Source organism: Danio rerio, chromosome 23 (genome assembly GCF_049306965.1).
Source record: "Danio rerio strain Tuebingen ecotype United States chromosome 23, GRCz12tu, whole genome shotgun sequence".
Lineage (NCBI taxonomy): Eukaryota > Metazoa > Chordata > Actinopteri > Cypriniformes > Danionidae > Danio > Danio rerio.
In genome coordinates, this window is record NC_133198.1 from 42,722,501 (window position 1) to 42,740,519 (window position 18,019).

General features: G+C 32.8%; 2 protein-coding genes across 5 annotated transcripts in view; both read left to right on the top strand.

The window, feature by feature from the left end:
• Nucleotides 1–18,019, top strand: part of mical1 (microtubule associated monooxygenase, calponin and LIM domain containing 1) — a 508,844-nt gene that overhangs the window by 388,650 nt on the left and 102,175 nt on the right. The gene's annotated exons all lie outside the window — the stretch shown is intronic.
• Nucleotides 1–18,019, top strand: part of src (v-src avian sarcoma (Schmidt-Ruppin A-2) viral oncogene homolog) — a 121,036-nt gene that overhangs the window by 85,812 nt on the left and 17,205 nt on the right. Inside the window, exons 4-7 of one of the 4 annotated variants that reach the window (XM_017353519.4) lie at nt 3,917–3,934; nt 9,088–9,186; nt 14,961–14,987; nt 17,155–17,258. In XM_017353519.4, the coding sequence (XP_017209008.1) occupies nt 3,917–3,934; nt 9,088–9,186; nt 14,961–14,987; nt 17,155–17,258 (248 nt within the window). 4 annotated transcript variants of the gene reach the window in all.

The window sequence follows — 18,019 nt, forward strand, 5'->3', positions numbered from 1 at the left end:
GATAATAATTCTGACTTCATCTGCATACACAAATATATGTAAATGTACTGTAAAAAGAGCACTTCAGCAACACAAAGTCCAAGTGTTCCCTTTATTTTTGAGCATATATATATATATATATATATATATATATATATATATATATATATATATATATATATATATATATATATATGAGCAATATCACACAAGTAGCAGTGCGATATGGCTGTATATCGGCACTGGTGGGAGGCGTGCGTTGGCACGAGGCCGCAGGCTGAGGGCCTTAGTGCCCCCACCAGTGCCGATATACAGCCATATCGCACTGCTACTCGTGTAATATTGTGTTTATACAACAGTTTGACGGCATAATTGTGTATATAAAAACGAAATCAAACATGGAGAGTCTCAAAAATCCTTTTGTATGAGGAACTATTTTCTTCCGGATTCAAATCATAAGGTGACAGTTCAACAGTTGAGTGAGCATCTTTTAAACTTTAGATCTGAAGTGTCTGCTTTTTGCTGGCTGTATGTGGGCGGAGTAATACACAAAGGGTAAAAAGGCTGTAGGAGTTCTGGTATTGCAGAATATCGCAGGGCTATCAGCCAATCAGATTTGAGAACCAGACAGAACTGTTGTATAAATAAATATAAATATATAAATATATAAATATAAATATATATATATATATATATATATATATATATATATATATATATATATATATATATATATAAATATTTATATATATATATATATATATATATATATAAATATATATAAATATTTATATATATATATATATATATATATATATATATATATATATATATATATAAATATTTATATATATATATATATAAATATTTATATATATATATATATATATATATATATATATATATATATATATATTTATATATTTTTATATTCATTAATTTAATCATTTTCTTTTCGGCTTGATCCCTTCATTAAATTGGGGTCGCTATAGCGAAATGAACCGCCAACTTATCCAGCACTTTTTTACGCAGCGGATGCCCTTCCAGCCGCAACAAATCTTTGGGATATATATATATATATATATATATAAAATTATTATTTTGATTATTAAATAAACCAAAATGTAAAATTTGGTGCAAAATAGTTTTTTCTTACGAAGGCATTTATTTAAAAATAAAAAGTAATATTTGGAAGTAATACCGCAATTATTTTCAATTTAATTTTAAAACAGTAATGTGCACTAGCATTTTAGTGTCACTCTGTGCTGATTAAAACCGTTTTTTTTTTTTTTTAATAAAACGACACTGACATGTTCAGATATTTCATGCTTTGTTTTTACATGAAAGAATGATTGCTGTGAGCTATTTTTGATTATTTGTGCAACATGAAATCACACATCCCGAAATCAATTTAAAAAATCTAAAGTTTCCAAATTAGATTTGCTGTTAGAAGCAATTATGCTTAGTTTAAAGAGTGTGAGCTTTAAAAAAAGGGACTTGTTTTCATGAGATTCACTTTTTAATTCATTAACCATTCTTGATTGCTGTCAATAATCATTTCCAGAAGCCGCTGATAAAAGAATAATCATCCATTAAATAAAATGACCAAGCTGCTTCGACTTATCTCTGGGAGAGTCATGTGTCAGTGCACACGGAGATAATCAGATGCACATTACTGGAATTGTTTGTGCATATTTTTAGGTTTTCACACTGAAAAGCACAAGTTGTATAAATGCAGTGTTTTCAGTGCATCAGTGATGCTCTTGACCTTCACTACAGTATTTAAAGGAACATTCCACAGTTTTGTTTGGAAACAGGCTAATTTTACAGCTCCACTAGAGTTAAATGGTTGAGATTTACCAGTTTTGAATCCATTCAACCGATCTGCACACTTTATCTTAGCTTAGCATAAATCATTGAATCGGATTAGACCATTAGCATCTCGCTCAAAAATGACCAAAGAGTTTTGATAACTTTGCTGTTCAAAGCTTAGTACTAAGTCTCACAGAAAATTAAAAGTTGCTTTTTTTATAGGCTGGTATGGCTAGGAACTATACTCAATTCTGGCGTAATAATCAGTTAACTTTGCTGCTGTACCATGGCTGCAGCACATGTGCAATGATATTATGCAGAACTGTTACATAATTAACTAGATAGGGACTATTTTCAGGTACTGCCTAATATCATTGCACCTGCTGCAGCCACAGTACGCCAGCAAGTTAATGAATTATTACGCCAGAATGAGTGTATTGTTCTCATTTCCTAGTATAGTACTTAGCAAAATAAAAGATAAAACTACACAAGAGTCCAGCTTTAAATAGGAAAATTATCAAAACCTTTTTTTTTTTTTTTTTTGAGCGAGATGCTAATGGTCTAATTCGATTCAATGAGTTATGCTAAGCTAAGATAAAAGTGCTTTTGCCAGATCGGCTGAATGGATTACCAGAGCTGGTACCTATTTACCTATCTGGGCATTATATCATAATAGAAATGCAGAAGTGTCCAGCTTTAAATAGTAAAATTATCTCAAATCTTTTTTTAAATTCTTGAGCGAGATGCTAATGGCCTAATCCAAATCAATAAATTTTACTAAGCTAAAAGTGCTCCTGCCAGACCTGGAGATCTGCTGAATGGATTACCAGAGCCAGTACCTAACTACCTGACTGGGAACTATTTCACAATAGAAATACAGAAGTGTCCAGCTTTTAATAGTAAAATATTTTAAATCTTTTTTTTTTTTTATTCTTAAGCTTAATGCTAATGGTCTAATCTGATTCAATAAATTATGCTAAGCTAAGCTAAAAGTGTTCTTGCCAGACTGGCTGAACAGAATACCAGAGCTGGGAACTATTTCACAATGGAAATGCAGATGTGTCCAACTTGATAAAGTTATCTCAGATCGTTTTTAAAATTCTTAATTGAGATGCTAATGGTCTAATCCAATTCAATGAATTATGCTAAGCTAAGCTAAAAGTGCTCCTGCCAGACCGGTTGAATGGATTACCAAAGCTTGAATTACCTAGTTACCTGGCTGGGGACTATTTCATGATAGAAATGCAGAAGTGTCCAGCTTTAAATAGGAAAATTATCTCAAATCATTTTTTATTCTTAAGCTTGATACTAATGGTCTAATCCGACATAATGAATTATGCTAAGCTAAAAATGCTCCCGCCAGACCGGCTGAATGGATTACCAGAGCCGGTACCTAGTTACCTGGCTGGGGACTATTTCACGATAGAAATGTAGAAGTATCCAGCTTTAAATGGGAAAATTATCTCAAATCATTTTTTATTCTTAAGCTTGATACTAATGGTCTAATCCGATTCAACAAATTATGCTAAGCTAAGCTTAAAGTGCTCCAGACAGACCTAGAGATCTGCTGAATGGATTACCAGAGCTGGTACCCAGTCACCTGGCAGGGGACTATTTCACAATAGAAATACAGAAGTGTCCAGCTTTAAATGGGAAAATTATCTCAAATCATTTTTTATTCTTAAGCTTGAAACTAATGGTCTATTCTGATTCAACAAATTATGCTAAGCTAAGCTTAAAGTGCTCCAGACAGACCTAGAGATCAGCTGAATGGATTACCAGAGCCTACCTAGTTACCTGGCTGGGGGCTATTTCACGATAGAAATACAGATGTGTCCAGCTTTAAATAGGGAAATTATCTCAAATCTTTTTTTCAATTCTTGATTGAGATGCTAATGGTCTAATCCGATTTGATGAATTATGCTAAGCTAAGCTAAACATACTCCTGCCAGACCTGGAGATTGGCTAAATGGATTCAAAAATTGTAAAACTCAACTGTAGATGAGTTCATTTAAGGCTTTGCTGTATGTCGGATGCTTGAAGCTTCTGCTGTTTGCTCTTGATGTCCTAACACTTCACGTCTCCTCTGTGTTTTTCCTCTACACGCTCTCGCTCGTTTATGTAGGAGAAAGTTGAACCCCAGGTTGGTAAAGTTGCTCTTGCTTTCAGCTTCTGATGAGTGTTTATGTATGTGTGTCATTTCACCATTTGCTTGTCCACCTGAGATTTGTCCTAATTTTCTAGAGACTGTGGACGTGCTCCAGAAATAGTGTCACATCTCATCATAACTGGCTCACTCACAACCATTTTACATTCGTCCTTCATGTTGACTTTGGTGTATTATCCATTATCCCTTTACATTTGTTCAGGCTATGTGCCAATGTTCATGCTGTCTGTAGTGTATAGTTTAGTATAGTATAGATAAATGCATCCCTAATCATAGAATGATGAAAATAATGTGCAGAATATAACATGTTCTGTGTTGGGTTGATGCATTTCCGTTTTTAAACAGGATGTTGTCATATGACCGAGATGTTGTTGTAAATAGTAATGCTGTTATGGGAGTTTATATGACTAGTTTATATGACTTTTGATAGGGTAATTTTTCTATGGTTATAAAGTGAATCAACCTTTAAGCAGTACCATTAAGATTAGCATTTAGTTGAATTAGCATGGTGTTATCTAAAGGCTACTGTCTATTATTTTAATTCAGCTATCCAAATCCTAGTTTCATCCCAAATTTAAAAGAAATTTATATATTGGATAAACATAAGTGTATGCTCCAAAAATGCATGTGTGTATATGCGTGTATATAGTGTTGTGTAGATGCTGTATGCTAAATATATATTATATTATATTTTATTATATTATATTATATTATATTATATTATATTATATTATATTATATTATATTATATTATATTATATTTTTACATTTTATTATATTAAATTATAATTATTATATCATGCTATATTATGTTATATTATACTATGTTATATTATACTATATTATATTATTTTATATTATATTATATTATATCATATTATATTATATTATATTGTATTATATTATATTATACTTATTATATTACATTATATTATACTTAATATATTAAATTATATTTATTTTATTATATTACATTTTATTTATTACATTATGCTATATTATATTATATTTAATATATTACATTATTATATTATATTTAGTATATTATATTTATTACATTATATTATATGTGATAGCATCAGCATGTAGCTAAATTAGCATAAACAAAGGATATGCAGTTAACGAAAGGTTATTATAGTATATTATATAGTATTATATTAATTATAATATATTTAATTATGTTGTGTTATCTTATATTCACAGGGCCATTTAAATGAATTGACATTAACAATGTTAAAATAGCATTAGCACTAGCATTTAGTTTAATTAACATTAAAAAAGCTTATTTGCTAGTTGTCTTGCTAATTCCAGTGGTCATTGTTTATTTTCCTGCTAGCATAAATAGCCTCAGATCTAACAGACTTGGATTAAATCACACTAAATGATTTCATATAGACATTTTATGAATGCAGCCAGAGGTCATAATGCTGTGATAGCATTAGCATGTAGCGAAATTAACATTAAACAAAGGATATCCAGTCAACAAAAGGACACAGTTTAATGCGCTTATATCATTAATTACAATTATTTTAAGTTATTCCTTTCTGAATAAAGATTTCTGTCCATATTTGGTCCTGACAATATAAAGAAATTCAAGCATTAGCATTAGCCGTTAGCATTTTCCACATTACTTGTCCCCTTCACTTCACTCTTCTTATCAGAATCACCGTTTTATGCCCTTTCCTACATCAATAATTCATTACCATCTGAATTTTGAATAGTACCCTGCTTATGAATTATAGATTTGCATTGGATGGATATGAATATGTGGCCGTCTGTGTATGTATTGTTGTCACTGGTGCAGTTGTGTGTTAATTACTGTGTGTTTAATGACGGTGGGAGGTTTTTGTGTGGGGTCAGCATGTCTTATAGCGAGGCGATGGATAAAGTCTCATTACTTTTAGCTTAGGGAGTGAGTCACAGTCTGACACCCCACAGCTCTCACCAAAACACAACATCTATTATTAAAACACCATCAAGACTCGCAGACAATAGACGCCCAGACGCATGACTCACTTTTTTCTTTTTGGATAAATCTACCATGTTTGTTGTAAATAATTCACGCAAAACTGAAAATGTGGAAAAAGTCATTGCAATTCTGACTTCAACTGTAAATGCTATGTTAGAAGTACGCTAGCGGATGACTTACAGATTTGGATTCAAATGCAAAATTGAACCAAAATTCAATTTTATATGGTCGTAATTAAAACCAATTTCATTGAAATAAAATGATCGCATTAATATGTACAGTATTTCAGAGCTCTAAAGAGTACCTGAAAGCCACACTTGAGTAAAAGTACAGATACCAGTAAAAATTACTCCATTACAAGTTACAAGTCACCAATTCCAATAAGACTTGAGTAAAAGCATTGAAGTATCCATTTTTAAAAGAACTTAAGTATTTTACTCTGTTGGCTCAAGTAATTAGCTCGAAATTATATGTTGGCTCAAAGAACACCAAGAAAGGTTTTATTTCCTAGTATAGAAATTAAAATAAATATGAACACCTCAATGATTCAAAATGGCAGAACAAAATAGATAAAAAAGAACAAAAAGTCTCAAACTCAAATGTTCAAAAAAAAAAGGCACAAACAATTAAAAAAAATGTAGTAAAGCGTAGTAAAAGAAAAAATCAGAGCTGGCTTACAGGTGATTCACCAGTCAGGGCTCTATTTTGACGGTCCATGCGCAGAGCGCAAAACGCAGGGCGCAAACGCTTTCAGGGCGTGTCAGAACGCATTTTTGCTAATTGAAGGATGGGAAAATCGGCTTTGCGCCGTGGTGCATGGTCTAAAAGGGTTGAGTTTATTTTCTTAATGAGTTATAGGTGTGTTTTGAGAATAAACCAATTAGAGTCTCATCTCCCATTCCCTTTAAGAGCCAGCTGCGTCACGCCATAAGCGCATTCGCTATTTACAGGACGCAAAGTAAGTCTAAGTGGAAAAAATGAGCATTTCACAAGCAAACAGTTCACAGTTTTTTTAACAGAAAACTGTTAAACAGCGCATCTACTGCGTGAGAATGAGAGATAATGGATCACTTTCACTTTAGCTCTTGGATAGGGAAACCTTTACGCACAGACATCAATTAGTCTATAAATATTCGTTTCAAAACTATTTCTAAATTCAGTTCTAATTTTCAGCAAACGAATAAATGAATAATAATAACGTAGTGTGGTCAAAAACCTGAGTTATATCCTTAAACACGGGATCATCCCGAGATGAAGAAGACATAAAAGCAGTGATTTTTCATCTTTATGTAGGCTAGAAAATAATATGTTTTGTAATATTTTAATCCTTTTTATTTATATCCTATATCTATTCTCATTATATCCTATATATATCCTTAATATTTGAATTTTTTCATATGTAAAGATATTTGCCTATTGCTCTCTTGTATTAAGCAGTGTGTAAGCGAGGCGCAACTCTGCGCCGGAGTTTAGACCGGGTTTGTTTTGGTCTAATGAAAAAATCTATTATAGTTTCTTAAAATAGTGACGCGCCAGAACGCCTTCCTTTTTAGGCCAGAACGTCTATGGGCGCACATTTGAGCGCTGTTGCATTTGCTATTTAAACAGCGTAGCGCAACGCCTCAAAACGACTCTTACGTCAAGCTGAAACTACCAAAAGACTATTGCGCCGTGCCTTGCGCCACACTGCGCCGGGTGTATGATAGGGCCCTCAGTCTCAAAGGGGGTCAATTTTATTTTGAGTAGTTTTTCAGTTGATTAAAATGTTTTCTCTGTATTAAAATTAAAGGAGCGGAGCGGTGTTATTTTTCAACTTAGTAAACTACATATAAATTCAATGAAAAATACATCACAAACTCACAGCTAAATGCGCCTGATGCAGAATGTATCATTTCAGTGATACATTTATTCTTGTTGCACAAAAAAAAACTTAAACAGTCATGTCATGTCGCAGTGGTTTTTGTCATATCAGTAACTGTATTAAATTCACAAAATTCACATTAAATTAACATTAAATAGAATCTTACCTCAATGTGTTTTCTCAGATTTGATGATAAATTCTTAAAAAAGGTGCTGACTTGTCGGGCACAATCACAATGTTACGAGTAACAAGAATCGCCCGTTCAAATGTAGTGGAGTAAAGAGTACATATACTCAATCAAAAATGTAGTAAAGTACAGAGTAAAAGTTGCTTATATTTTTAATACTCAGTACAAGTACAATGTAGCCAAAAAAAATATTTGCGTAAAGTAACAAAGTCCATTTACTTAAGTATTTTACACCACTGCAAGTATTTAGTTAAACTACTATTTTTATTACTCAGTGTCATCATATCATCACAAAATTTATATATAATGTATCACTATTATATACTCTTAATACATGTATGTAATAGCAAAAAAAAACAAAAACAGCTATGTTAAATTGTAATAACATTTCACAATAGTACTGCTATCGGGTCCGGCACGTTCATAGAGGCGACCTAACCGCGACATCCCCCCCTGTCCTCACTTTCATCTGCGACCGCCGGCCCCCGGTCTTCTCTTCGCAAACAGGTCACTTTAGTTTTCACTTTTAGGTTGAATGAGAGTGTTTGGGTGTTTCCCAGTGATAGGTTGCAGCTGGAAGGCCATCCGCTGTGTAAAACATATGCTGGATAAGTTGGCAGTTCATTCCGCTGTGGCGACCCCTGATGAATAAAGGGACTAAGCCGAAAAGAAACTGAATGAATGAATGATAATGACAATTGTTTTTGATATCGTCATAGTCTTTGGTGAGAATAAGACACAGACATTTAAATTAAAATGACATGTGTAAAAGATGCACGTCTAAAATATAAAAATATATTAATAAAAGAACACATATGTTCATATTTTAATCTTATTAGATCAGTCACATGGGTTTGAAACAAGATGAGCGTGAGTAAATGATGACAGAGGGTTAATTTTAGTGTGCACTCTCCCTTTAAATGCTGTTTAATTTTCGTGTAATTTGGCTGAGGTGCTTAAGAAGAGCTTGGTCTGCATTCTTATGGCTGATTTGAGGGATTATGCAGCAGGAATGATCTCGGGGTGTAATGTGTTTTGGGCGGGTTTGTGGATGTGTGTTTGCTGTGAGTCAGACTGCAGGTGTATTGACTGTGTGTTTTGTGCTGTTTCAGAGAGGGTGACTGGTGGCTAGCGCGATCACTGACGACAGGAGAGAGCGGATACATTCCCAGCAATTACGTGGCACCGTCTGACTCCATCCAGGCTGAAGAGTAAATCCTCCTCCTCCTTTTTTTTCTCTCCTTTTTTTGCTTTGCTCTTCTCCTCCCTGAGGCTCCATTGGTTTGCTTTTGATTTCCCTTTGTTGTGATGTCAGAACTCTCTAATCCAATTGGATCTCTCCCTGACATGATTCTGATTCCTTACGAATGCAGATATTGATTCCTTTAATCAAAAATCAGCTAATTGATTCGAGTCATCTTAATTTATGCAGTTCTTATACAATCAATAGATTTCAAAGCAGCTTAACAGTAATAAATAAGAGAACGACAATGACTGATTCAGTGGTTTGATTCAGTAGAGTCATTGAATTGATTCATTTAAAAAGAATGTGCTCAAAAGAGTCACTTGTTCTACAAAGAAATGTTCTGACTCAATAGACTGATTTGTTCATGAATCACAAAATCTTTTGACTCATCTGAGCTTGATTCTGGTTCCGATATTGATTCTTTTGCTCAAAAATCAGCTAATTGATTCGAGCCATCTTTATTTATGTAGTTCTTACACAATAAATAGATTTCAAAGCAGCTTAGCAGTAATAAACAAGAAAATAACAGTGACTCATTCAGTGGAGTCATTAAATTGATCCATTTAAAAATAATGTGCTCAAAAGAGTCACTTCTTCCACAAAGAAAAGATTTGACTCAATAGACTGAATCGTTCTTAAATCACAGCATCTTTCAACTCATCTTAGCTCGATTGTTGTTCCGATATTAATTATTTTACTCAAAAATCAGCTAATTGATTCGAGTCATCTTTATTTGTGTAGTTTTTATACAATCAATAGATTTCAAAGCAGCTTAGCAGTAATAAACAGGTGGATAACAATGACTGATTCAGTGGTTTGATTCAGTGGAGTCATTGAATTGATTCATTTAAAAAGAATGTGCTCAAAAGAGTCACTTGTTCTACTTAGAAAAGATCTCACTCAATAGACTGATTCGTTTATAAATCACAAAATCCTTTGACTCATATGAGCTTGATTCTGGTTCCTTACTGATGCCGATAATGATTCTTTTACTCAAAAATCAGCTAAATGATTCGAGTCATCTTTATTTATGTAGTTCTTATACAATAAATAGATTTCAGAGGAGCTTAACTGTAGTAAACAGGGAAAATGACAGTGACTGATTCAGTGTTTTCATTCAATGGAGTCATTGAATGGATTCATTTAAAAAGAATGTGCTCAAAAGAGTCACTTGTTCTATTAAGAAAGTTCTGACTCACTAGACGTTTAGTTCATGATTTACAAAACCCTTTGACTGATCTGAGCTTAAATCTGGTTCTGATATTGATTCTTTTACTTAAATATCAGCTAATTGATTCAAGTCATCTTTTTTATGTAATTCGTACACAATAAATAGATTTCAAAGCAGCTTAGCAGTAATAAATAGAAGAATGACAATGATTTAGTAGTTTGATTCAGTCGATTCATTCACTTGATTCAAAAAAGAATGTGCTCGAAAGAGTCATTTGTTCTACAAAGAAAAGATCTGACTCAATAGATCAATTCATTCATGAATCACAGAATCTTTTGACTCATCTGAGCTTGATTCTGGTTCCTTGATGGCGATAATTACTATTTATGTGATCCAGTGATGGGTTGCAGCTGGAAGGGCATCCACTGCGTAAAACATATGCTGGGTTAATTGCCGGTTCATTCCGCTGTAGCGACCCCAGATTTATAAAGGGTCTAAGCCGAAAAGAAAATGAATGATGAATGATTCAGTGGTTTGATCTGTTTTGGTTTGAGTCACTGAAACGATTCAGTTAAATTCCCTCAAGAGAGTCATTTGATCTTGACTGAACATATTTGACTCAACAAAGAGATTTGCTATAGTACTGTCATTGAACCAAATCAGCATTGAACTGAATAGTTTAATACAGTAACTGCAACATTAGTCATTTATGAAATGAGTTTTGGTTTACGCTGCAGCTCTACTCAAGTTAATGTAAAATAATGAAACTGATTCATTCATAAGTGGATGAATCACATGTTAATTTCCTAACCACCCTCACTGACTCAGTGATTGACCTATGAGTCTTTGTGCAAGTCACATGAGTTCAAACATGTGATTCAACAGAACAATCGGTTCATGAATTATCAACACTGTCAGTATTTTAATACATCAGTTAAAATACTGATGCTCAATGCAGTTATTGCAAATAACTAAAAGTAAAACAATATAAAAACCTTGCTTGTAAATAATTCTTGAAATAACTAAAATTTCTTTCTAAAAAAGCGTGTTTATGAATACAAATAACAAAAACAAAAAAAAGCAAACAAATCTACAAAAAAAAACAAGAAAACTGCAAACTAAAACTAATAACTGAAACTTATATCTGCTATATCTTAAGCAGTTAGAGTAATCTCAAGTTTATGCTTATATAGGTTTATAAGGAAGGAGGATTGATACGTCTCATAAAATAATGTTTTTGTAACATTCTTCCACAGTACAGAGAAGTAATGAATAATTTAATATCAATTATATGCAAACATATAATATATCTAAACATGGTAAGCTAGCTGGGTGTTTTAATGCACAAATACTAATATGACAAAAGATCCAGGCAAATTTGTGTCATTTCTGCAATTAACCAAAGAAAATTTAATTGACCGTTAAAAAAACAGCCACTTGTACTAATTGTTTTTATAATTTTCCAGGCATTGGAATTACAACTATGTACATTTGTTGAATATAATTTTATAATTCAGATAAGTCTCAGATAAATTATTAGTTCCCCCTAATTTTTAGCCCCCCTATTTATTTACTGTTTTACCCTATTTCTGTTTAATGGAGAGAAGATTTTTTCAAGACATTTCTAAACACAATAGTTTTAATAACTTATTTCTAATAACTAATTTATTTTATTTTAGCCATGATGACAGTAAATAATATTTTACTAGCCATTTTTAAGACAATTCTATAAAATGCTTAAGTAGGGTAATTAGGTTGATCAGACAGGTTAGGGTAATTAGCCAAGCTATTGTATAACAATGGTTCGTTCTATCGAAAAAATATATAGCTTAAAGGGAATAATAATATTTACCTTAAAATGGTGTTTAAAAAATTAATAACTGCTTTTATTCTAGCCCAAATAAAACCAATAAGACTTTCTCCAAAGAAAAAATATTATCAGACATACTCTGAAAATTTCCTTGCTCTGTCAATCATCATTTAGAAAATATAAAAAAATAAATAAAAAAGGGGCTAATAACTCTGACTTCAACTGTATGTGTGTATAATATCTATATATATATATATATATATATATATATATATATATATATATATATATGATAACTTTATTTACAATTCTAATGGTTTAAACAATATATGTATACAGCATTTGTGTAATATTTAAAAATATATGTTACATATATTACATATTTCACACATGTGAAATGCAAATATGAACTTGTATGTCATACTGTATACAGTTGAAGCCAGAATTCTTATAAATTATTATCCCCCTGTATTTTTATGGAGAACAGATTTTTCTAAAATATTTCTAAACATAATAGTTTTAATAACTCATTTCTAATAACTGATTTATTTTATCTTTGCCATGATGACAGTAAATAATATTTGAGATATTTTTCACACTACTAGTATTCAGCTTAAAGTGACATCTAAAGGCTCAAAATGGTTTTTAAAAAATTAAAAGCTGCTTTTATTCTAGACTAAATAAGACAAATAAGACATTTTTTTCTCTAAAAGAAAAAAATATTATAGGACATATCGTGAAAAAATCCTTCCTATGTTAAACATCATTTGGGAAATATTTGAATAAGAAAAAAATAATTCACATGAGGGCTAATAATTTTGACTTTAACTGTATGTAGTTTGCTTATAGTGCCATACTGTATGTCATACAGTGCATGCGGAAAGTATTCATAGCGCTTCACTTTTTCCACATTTTTTATGTTACAGCCCTATTTTAAAATGGATTCAATTCATTTATTTCCTCAACATTCTACACACAATACCCCATAATGACAATGTGAAAAAGAGTTTTTTGAAACTGTTGCAAATGTATTCAAAATAAAAAACCTGAAAAAACACATGTACATCAGTATTCACAGCCTTTGCTCAATACTTTGTTGATGCACATTTTGCAGCAATCACAGCCTCAAGTCGTTTTGATTATGGTGCCACAAGCTTGACACACCTGTCTTTGGGAATTTTTGTCCATTCCTCTTTGCAGCACCTCTCAAGTTCTGTCAGGTTGAATGGGAAGCGACAGTGTACAGCCATTTTCAGATCTCTCCAGAGATGTTCAATTGATTTATGTCTGGGCTCTGGCTGGGCCACTCAAGGACATTCACCGAGTTATTGTTGTACCACTCCATTGTTATTTTGGCAGGGTGCTTTGGGTCATTGTGCTGCTGGAAGATGAACCGTCGCCTCAGTCTGAGGTCAAGAGCACTCTAAAGCAGGTTTTCATTCAGGATGTCTCTGTACATTGCTGCATTCATCTTTCCCTCTATCCTGACTAGTCTTCCAGTTCCTGCTGCTGAAAACATCCCAACAGCACGATGCTGTCACCAACATGCTTCACTGTAGGGGTGGTATTAGCCTGGTGATGAGCGGTGCCTGGTTTGCTCCAAACATAATGCCTGGCATTCACACCAAAGAGTTCAATTTGAGTCTCATCAGACCAGAGAAGTTAGTTTCTTATGGTCTGAGAGTCCTTCAGATGCCTTTTGGCAAACTCCAGGCACTAAGTGTCTTCCGTCTGGCCACTCTACCATACAGGCCTGATTGGTGGATTGCTGCACAGATGGTTGTCCTTCTGTAAGGTTCTCCTCTCTCCACAGAAGAACGCTGGAGCTCAGAGAGAGTGACCATCGGGCTAATAATCACTTCCCTGACTAAGGCCCTTCTCCCCTGATCACTCAGCTTAGATGGCCGGCCAGCTCTAGGAAGAGTCCTGGTGGTTCCACACATCTTCTGATGATGGAGGCCACTGTGCTCATAGGGACTTTCAGAGCAGCAGAAATGTTTCTGTAACCTTTCTCAACCTTGCGCCTCGAGACAATCCTGTCTCGGAGCTCCACAGACAATTCCTTTGTCTTCATGCTTGGTTTGTGCTTTGACATGCACTGTCAACCCTGGGACCTCATATAGAAGTAGAAACAGAATGTACCTGAGCTCAATTTAGAGCTTCATGGCAAAGACTGTGGATACTTCATGTGATTTTCAGGATTTTTAATTTTAATAAATTTGCAACAATTTCAAAAACTCTTTTTCCACATTGTCATTATGGGATATTGTGTGTAGAATTTTAAAGAAATAAATGAATTTAATCCATGTTGCAATAAGGCTGTGACATAAAAAATTAGCAAAAAGTGAAGCGCTATGAATACTTTCCGCATGCACTGTATTTCAGAATGGGATATTACTGTCGCTCAGCAGAATGCTTCATACTTGGCCCATCTCTTGTTCTCCTTCCGCTCTGACCTTTGAGTCCTTCATTTCTCCCTTCATGCTTTTGCACTTTTGCCCTCGTCCATTATCTAAAATATAGTCACTCCATCATCCCATCAGTCCCACACAGAAAACCCCAAAGAGCTTTTCCCAGTAGAGCGAGTGAAAGACGTCAGCATTAGCCTACTATTGTCTGTCCTGTTCTAATGCTAACACACACACACACACACACACACACACACACACACTGTTGCTCAGTACAGCTTTAAACAAATACACACAAGCAGTCTTTTGAATTGCTGTAATGACTAATTTTTCCACCCTTGCTTCGCCAGTCATCTCAGATTGACTCTGGAGAAAAGGTAAGACTCAAAGAAAGAGAGATTTATAGACTATAAACGTCACTGGGTCAGTCATCAATCCCAAACGTTATCGCTACCGGAGGCAGAATCTTACAACCTGAATCGCTGTTTAATATCTTGAGGATTACTGTAAAATATAATCACTGTAGGTTTAAAAGATAAACTCTACACAAGCTATTAACAGAAACCAGGCCCGGATTGGTTAATCGGGAGGACCGGGAGAATTCCTGGTGGGCCGGTTCGTTTTTTGGCCGCGAGGGCCAGTGTCCCTAGCTCCAGAATCTGTAGCTCTCAGCAGTCACACTTTTAAATTAATTTATTTATTTACTTGACCACAGTCTTCTTATTCATTATTTTACCGCAGCTCTGCTCTTTTTATATATAACCAGCCTGCAGGTTCATAATGTTATAAGTCACCTTTCACTACACAACCGTTGTGGCCCAGAGGTTAGCACGTTAGATTACGACGTCGCCAAAACGGGTTTGATCCTCGCCCGAGTATGTTATTATTTTCATTTTTATTGTTGAGACATATAATACTGTTTGAGTTGTTGAACATTTGAAGTTTTAAAGCGGCTGTTTTCTCAACAAAAAAAAAAAAAGACGTGATGGTGTAATTAGAAACTGAATTGGAAATGACCTTATTTTAATATAGTCAGTCGTGAACTGAGGTGGGCCGGTCTGAGGCTTGAAACTCCAGGGCTGAAAAGGAGTCCCACTCCGGCCCTGACAGAAACTATCATGATATATTGACAATAAACGTCACTGGGTCAGTCGTCAATCCTAAACATTATCGTTTTATTGTTACTGGAATCAGAACATTACAACCTGAATCAGTGTTTAGTATCTCGCGCTGTACAATTCTGTTGAGGATTACAGTAAAATATAGTCACTGTAGGTTCAAAATATATACTCTAAACAAGCTATTAACAGAAAAAGCCAAGATTTTATAACACAAATGTCACTGGGTCAGTCATCAATCCCGGAAGTTATCGTTTAATCGCTACTGAAACCAGAACATCACAACCTGAATCAGTGTTTAATATCTCCCGCTGTACAATTCTGTTGAGGATTACAGTAAAATATAGTCACTGTAGGTTCAAAATATATACTCTAAACAAGCTATTAACAGAAAAAGCCAAGATTTTATAACACAAATGTCACTGGGTCAGTCATCAATCCCGGAAGTTATCGTTTAATCGCTACTGAAACCAGAACATCACAACCTGAATCAGTGTTTAATATCTCCCGCTGTACAATTCTGTTGAGGATTACAGTAAAATATAGTCACTGTAGGTTCAAAATATATACTCTAAACAAGCTATTAACAGAAAAAGCCAAGATTTTATAACACAAAATGTCACTGGGTCAGTCGTCAATCCCGGAAGTTATCGTTTAATCGCTACTGAAACCAGAACATCACAACCTGAATCAGTGTTTAATATCTCATACTTTACAATTCTGTTGAGGATTACTGTAAAATATAGTCACTATAGGTTCAAAATATATACACTATTAACATGAATTATTATGATTCAATGACTATAAAAGTCACTGGGAGTCAGTCGTAATGTTATATCGCTACTGGAACCAGAACATTACAACCTGAACCGCTTTTTAATAAGCTAAATTTTGAAATGGTGTAGTTATGATTTAATATACAGTACACTGCTGTTCATGTGCTTTGGGTCAATAAGAAAGGAATCAATAGTTTTATTTTTTAATTTATTGATGATCATCTAATGATGCTGACAAATTAACAATGACTTTTACTGACATTTTTGGTGACGTTTGAAATTAGACATTGTCTGGATTGGTTATGTAAATGAGCTAGTAATAAGGTTGAAGGGTTTTTTTTTGTACAGATTTATTTCTATATATCATTTACTGTACTATATATGGTCACAAACCGCTAATAATTTCAACTTCTCAAGTAATGTCAATTTCTTGGAGATTAGTTCCTACTTTCATAATGCAATTCGAAAGCAAAATTAAAAAGAAAACACCTCTTAATTAGTTCTTGATTTCAGCCAATTATAAATGAAGAGTTTTTGCAGTGAGTGTTTATTTGTATGGTCAGTCTCTATCTGGCCAGCTGCATGTTTCTGATATGATGTAATGACATCATCTAAATCCCTCCGTCTGTGTGTTTTCTGTGTTTCTCCAGATGGTACTTTGGAAAAATCACACGCAGAGACTCTGAGCGACTGCTCTTGAATCTGGAGAACAGACGAGGAACTTTCCTGGTCAGAGAGAGCGAGACCACCAAAGGTGATTGAATGAGAACTGTAAACATGCTTTAAAGATGGATTTTTTTTAGATTTATTACTTTATTCAATAAAAAGTGATATTTCTTTTCAAGCATATAGTCTTTTTTTATTATATAGTTTATTATTAATTTATTAGTAATTTTAATAATAATAGTACTACTACTACTACTACTGTGGAAATGTTTTTTTATACATTTTATATTTAAATTTTACCAAAGGAAGTAAAATGTGAAGAGTACAGTTTAAACTTTATTTATTTATTTATTTTTTAATTGATTCATTCATTTTTAATTATAACACTTATAACACTATTATATATAATTAAATATTATTATATCATTTAGATTTATTTATTTATTCATTTATTTATTTAAATAAAATTTTTGTTTATTATTATTTTATTTAGTTTTAGTTTTAAATATAATTATATATACGTTTTTATTTATTTTATTAAAATTATTTAGTTTTATTCATTTTATTTTAGTTGTAAATATAATGATATATAATTTATATTTATTTAAAAAAAAACATATTTATTTTATTTTATTTTAGTTTAGTTTAAAATATAATTACATATTATTTTTATTTATTTGCCTAATTTTTTTATTTTAGTTTTAAATATAATCATATATAATTTGTATTTATTTGTTTAAAAATTTTATTATTTATTTAAATGCTATTTTTATTTATTTTATTTTAGTTTAGTTTTTTGTTACTTTTTTGCTTGGATAATTTTTATTTTATTTATTTTGTTGTAGTTTT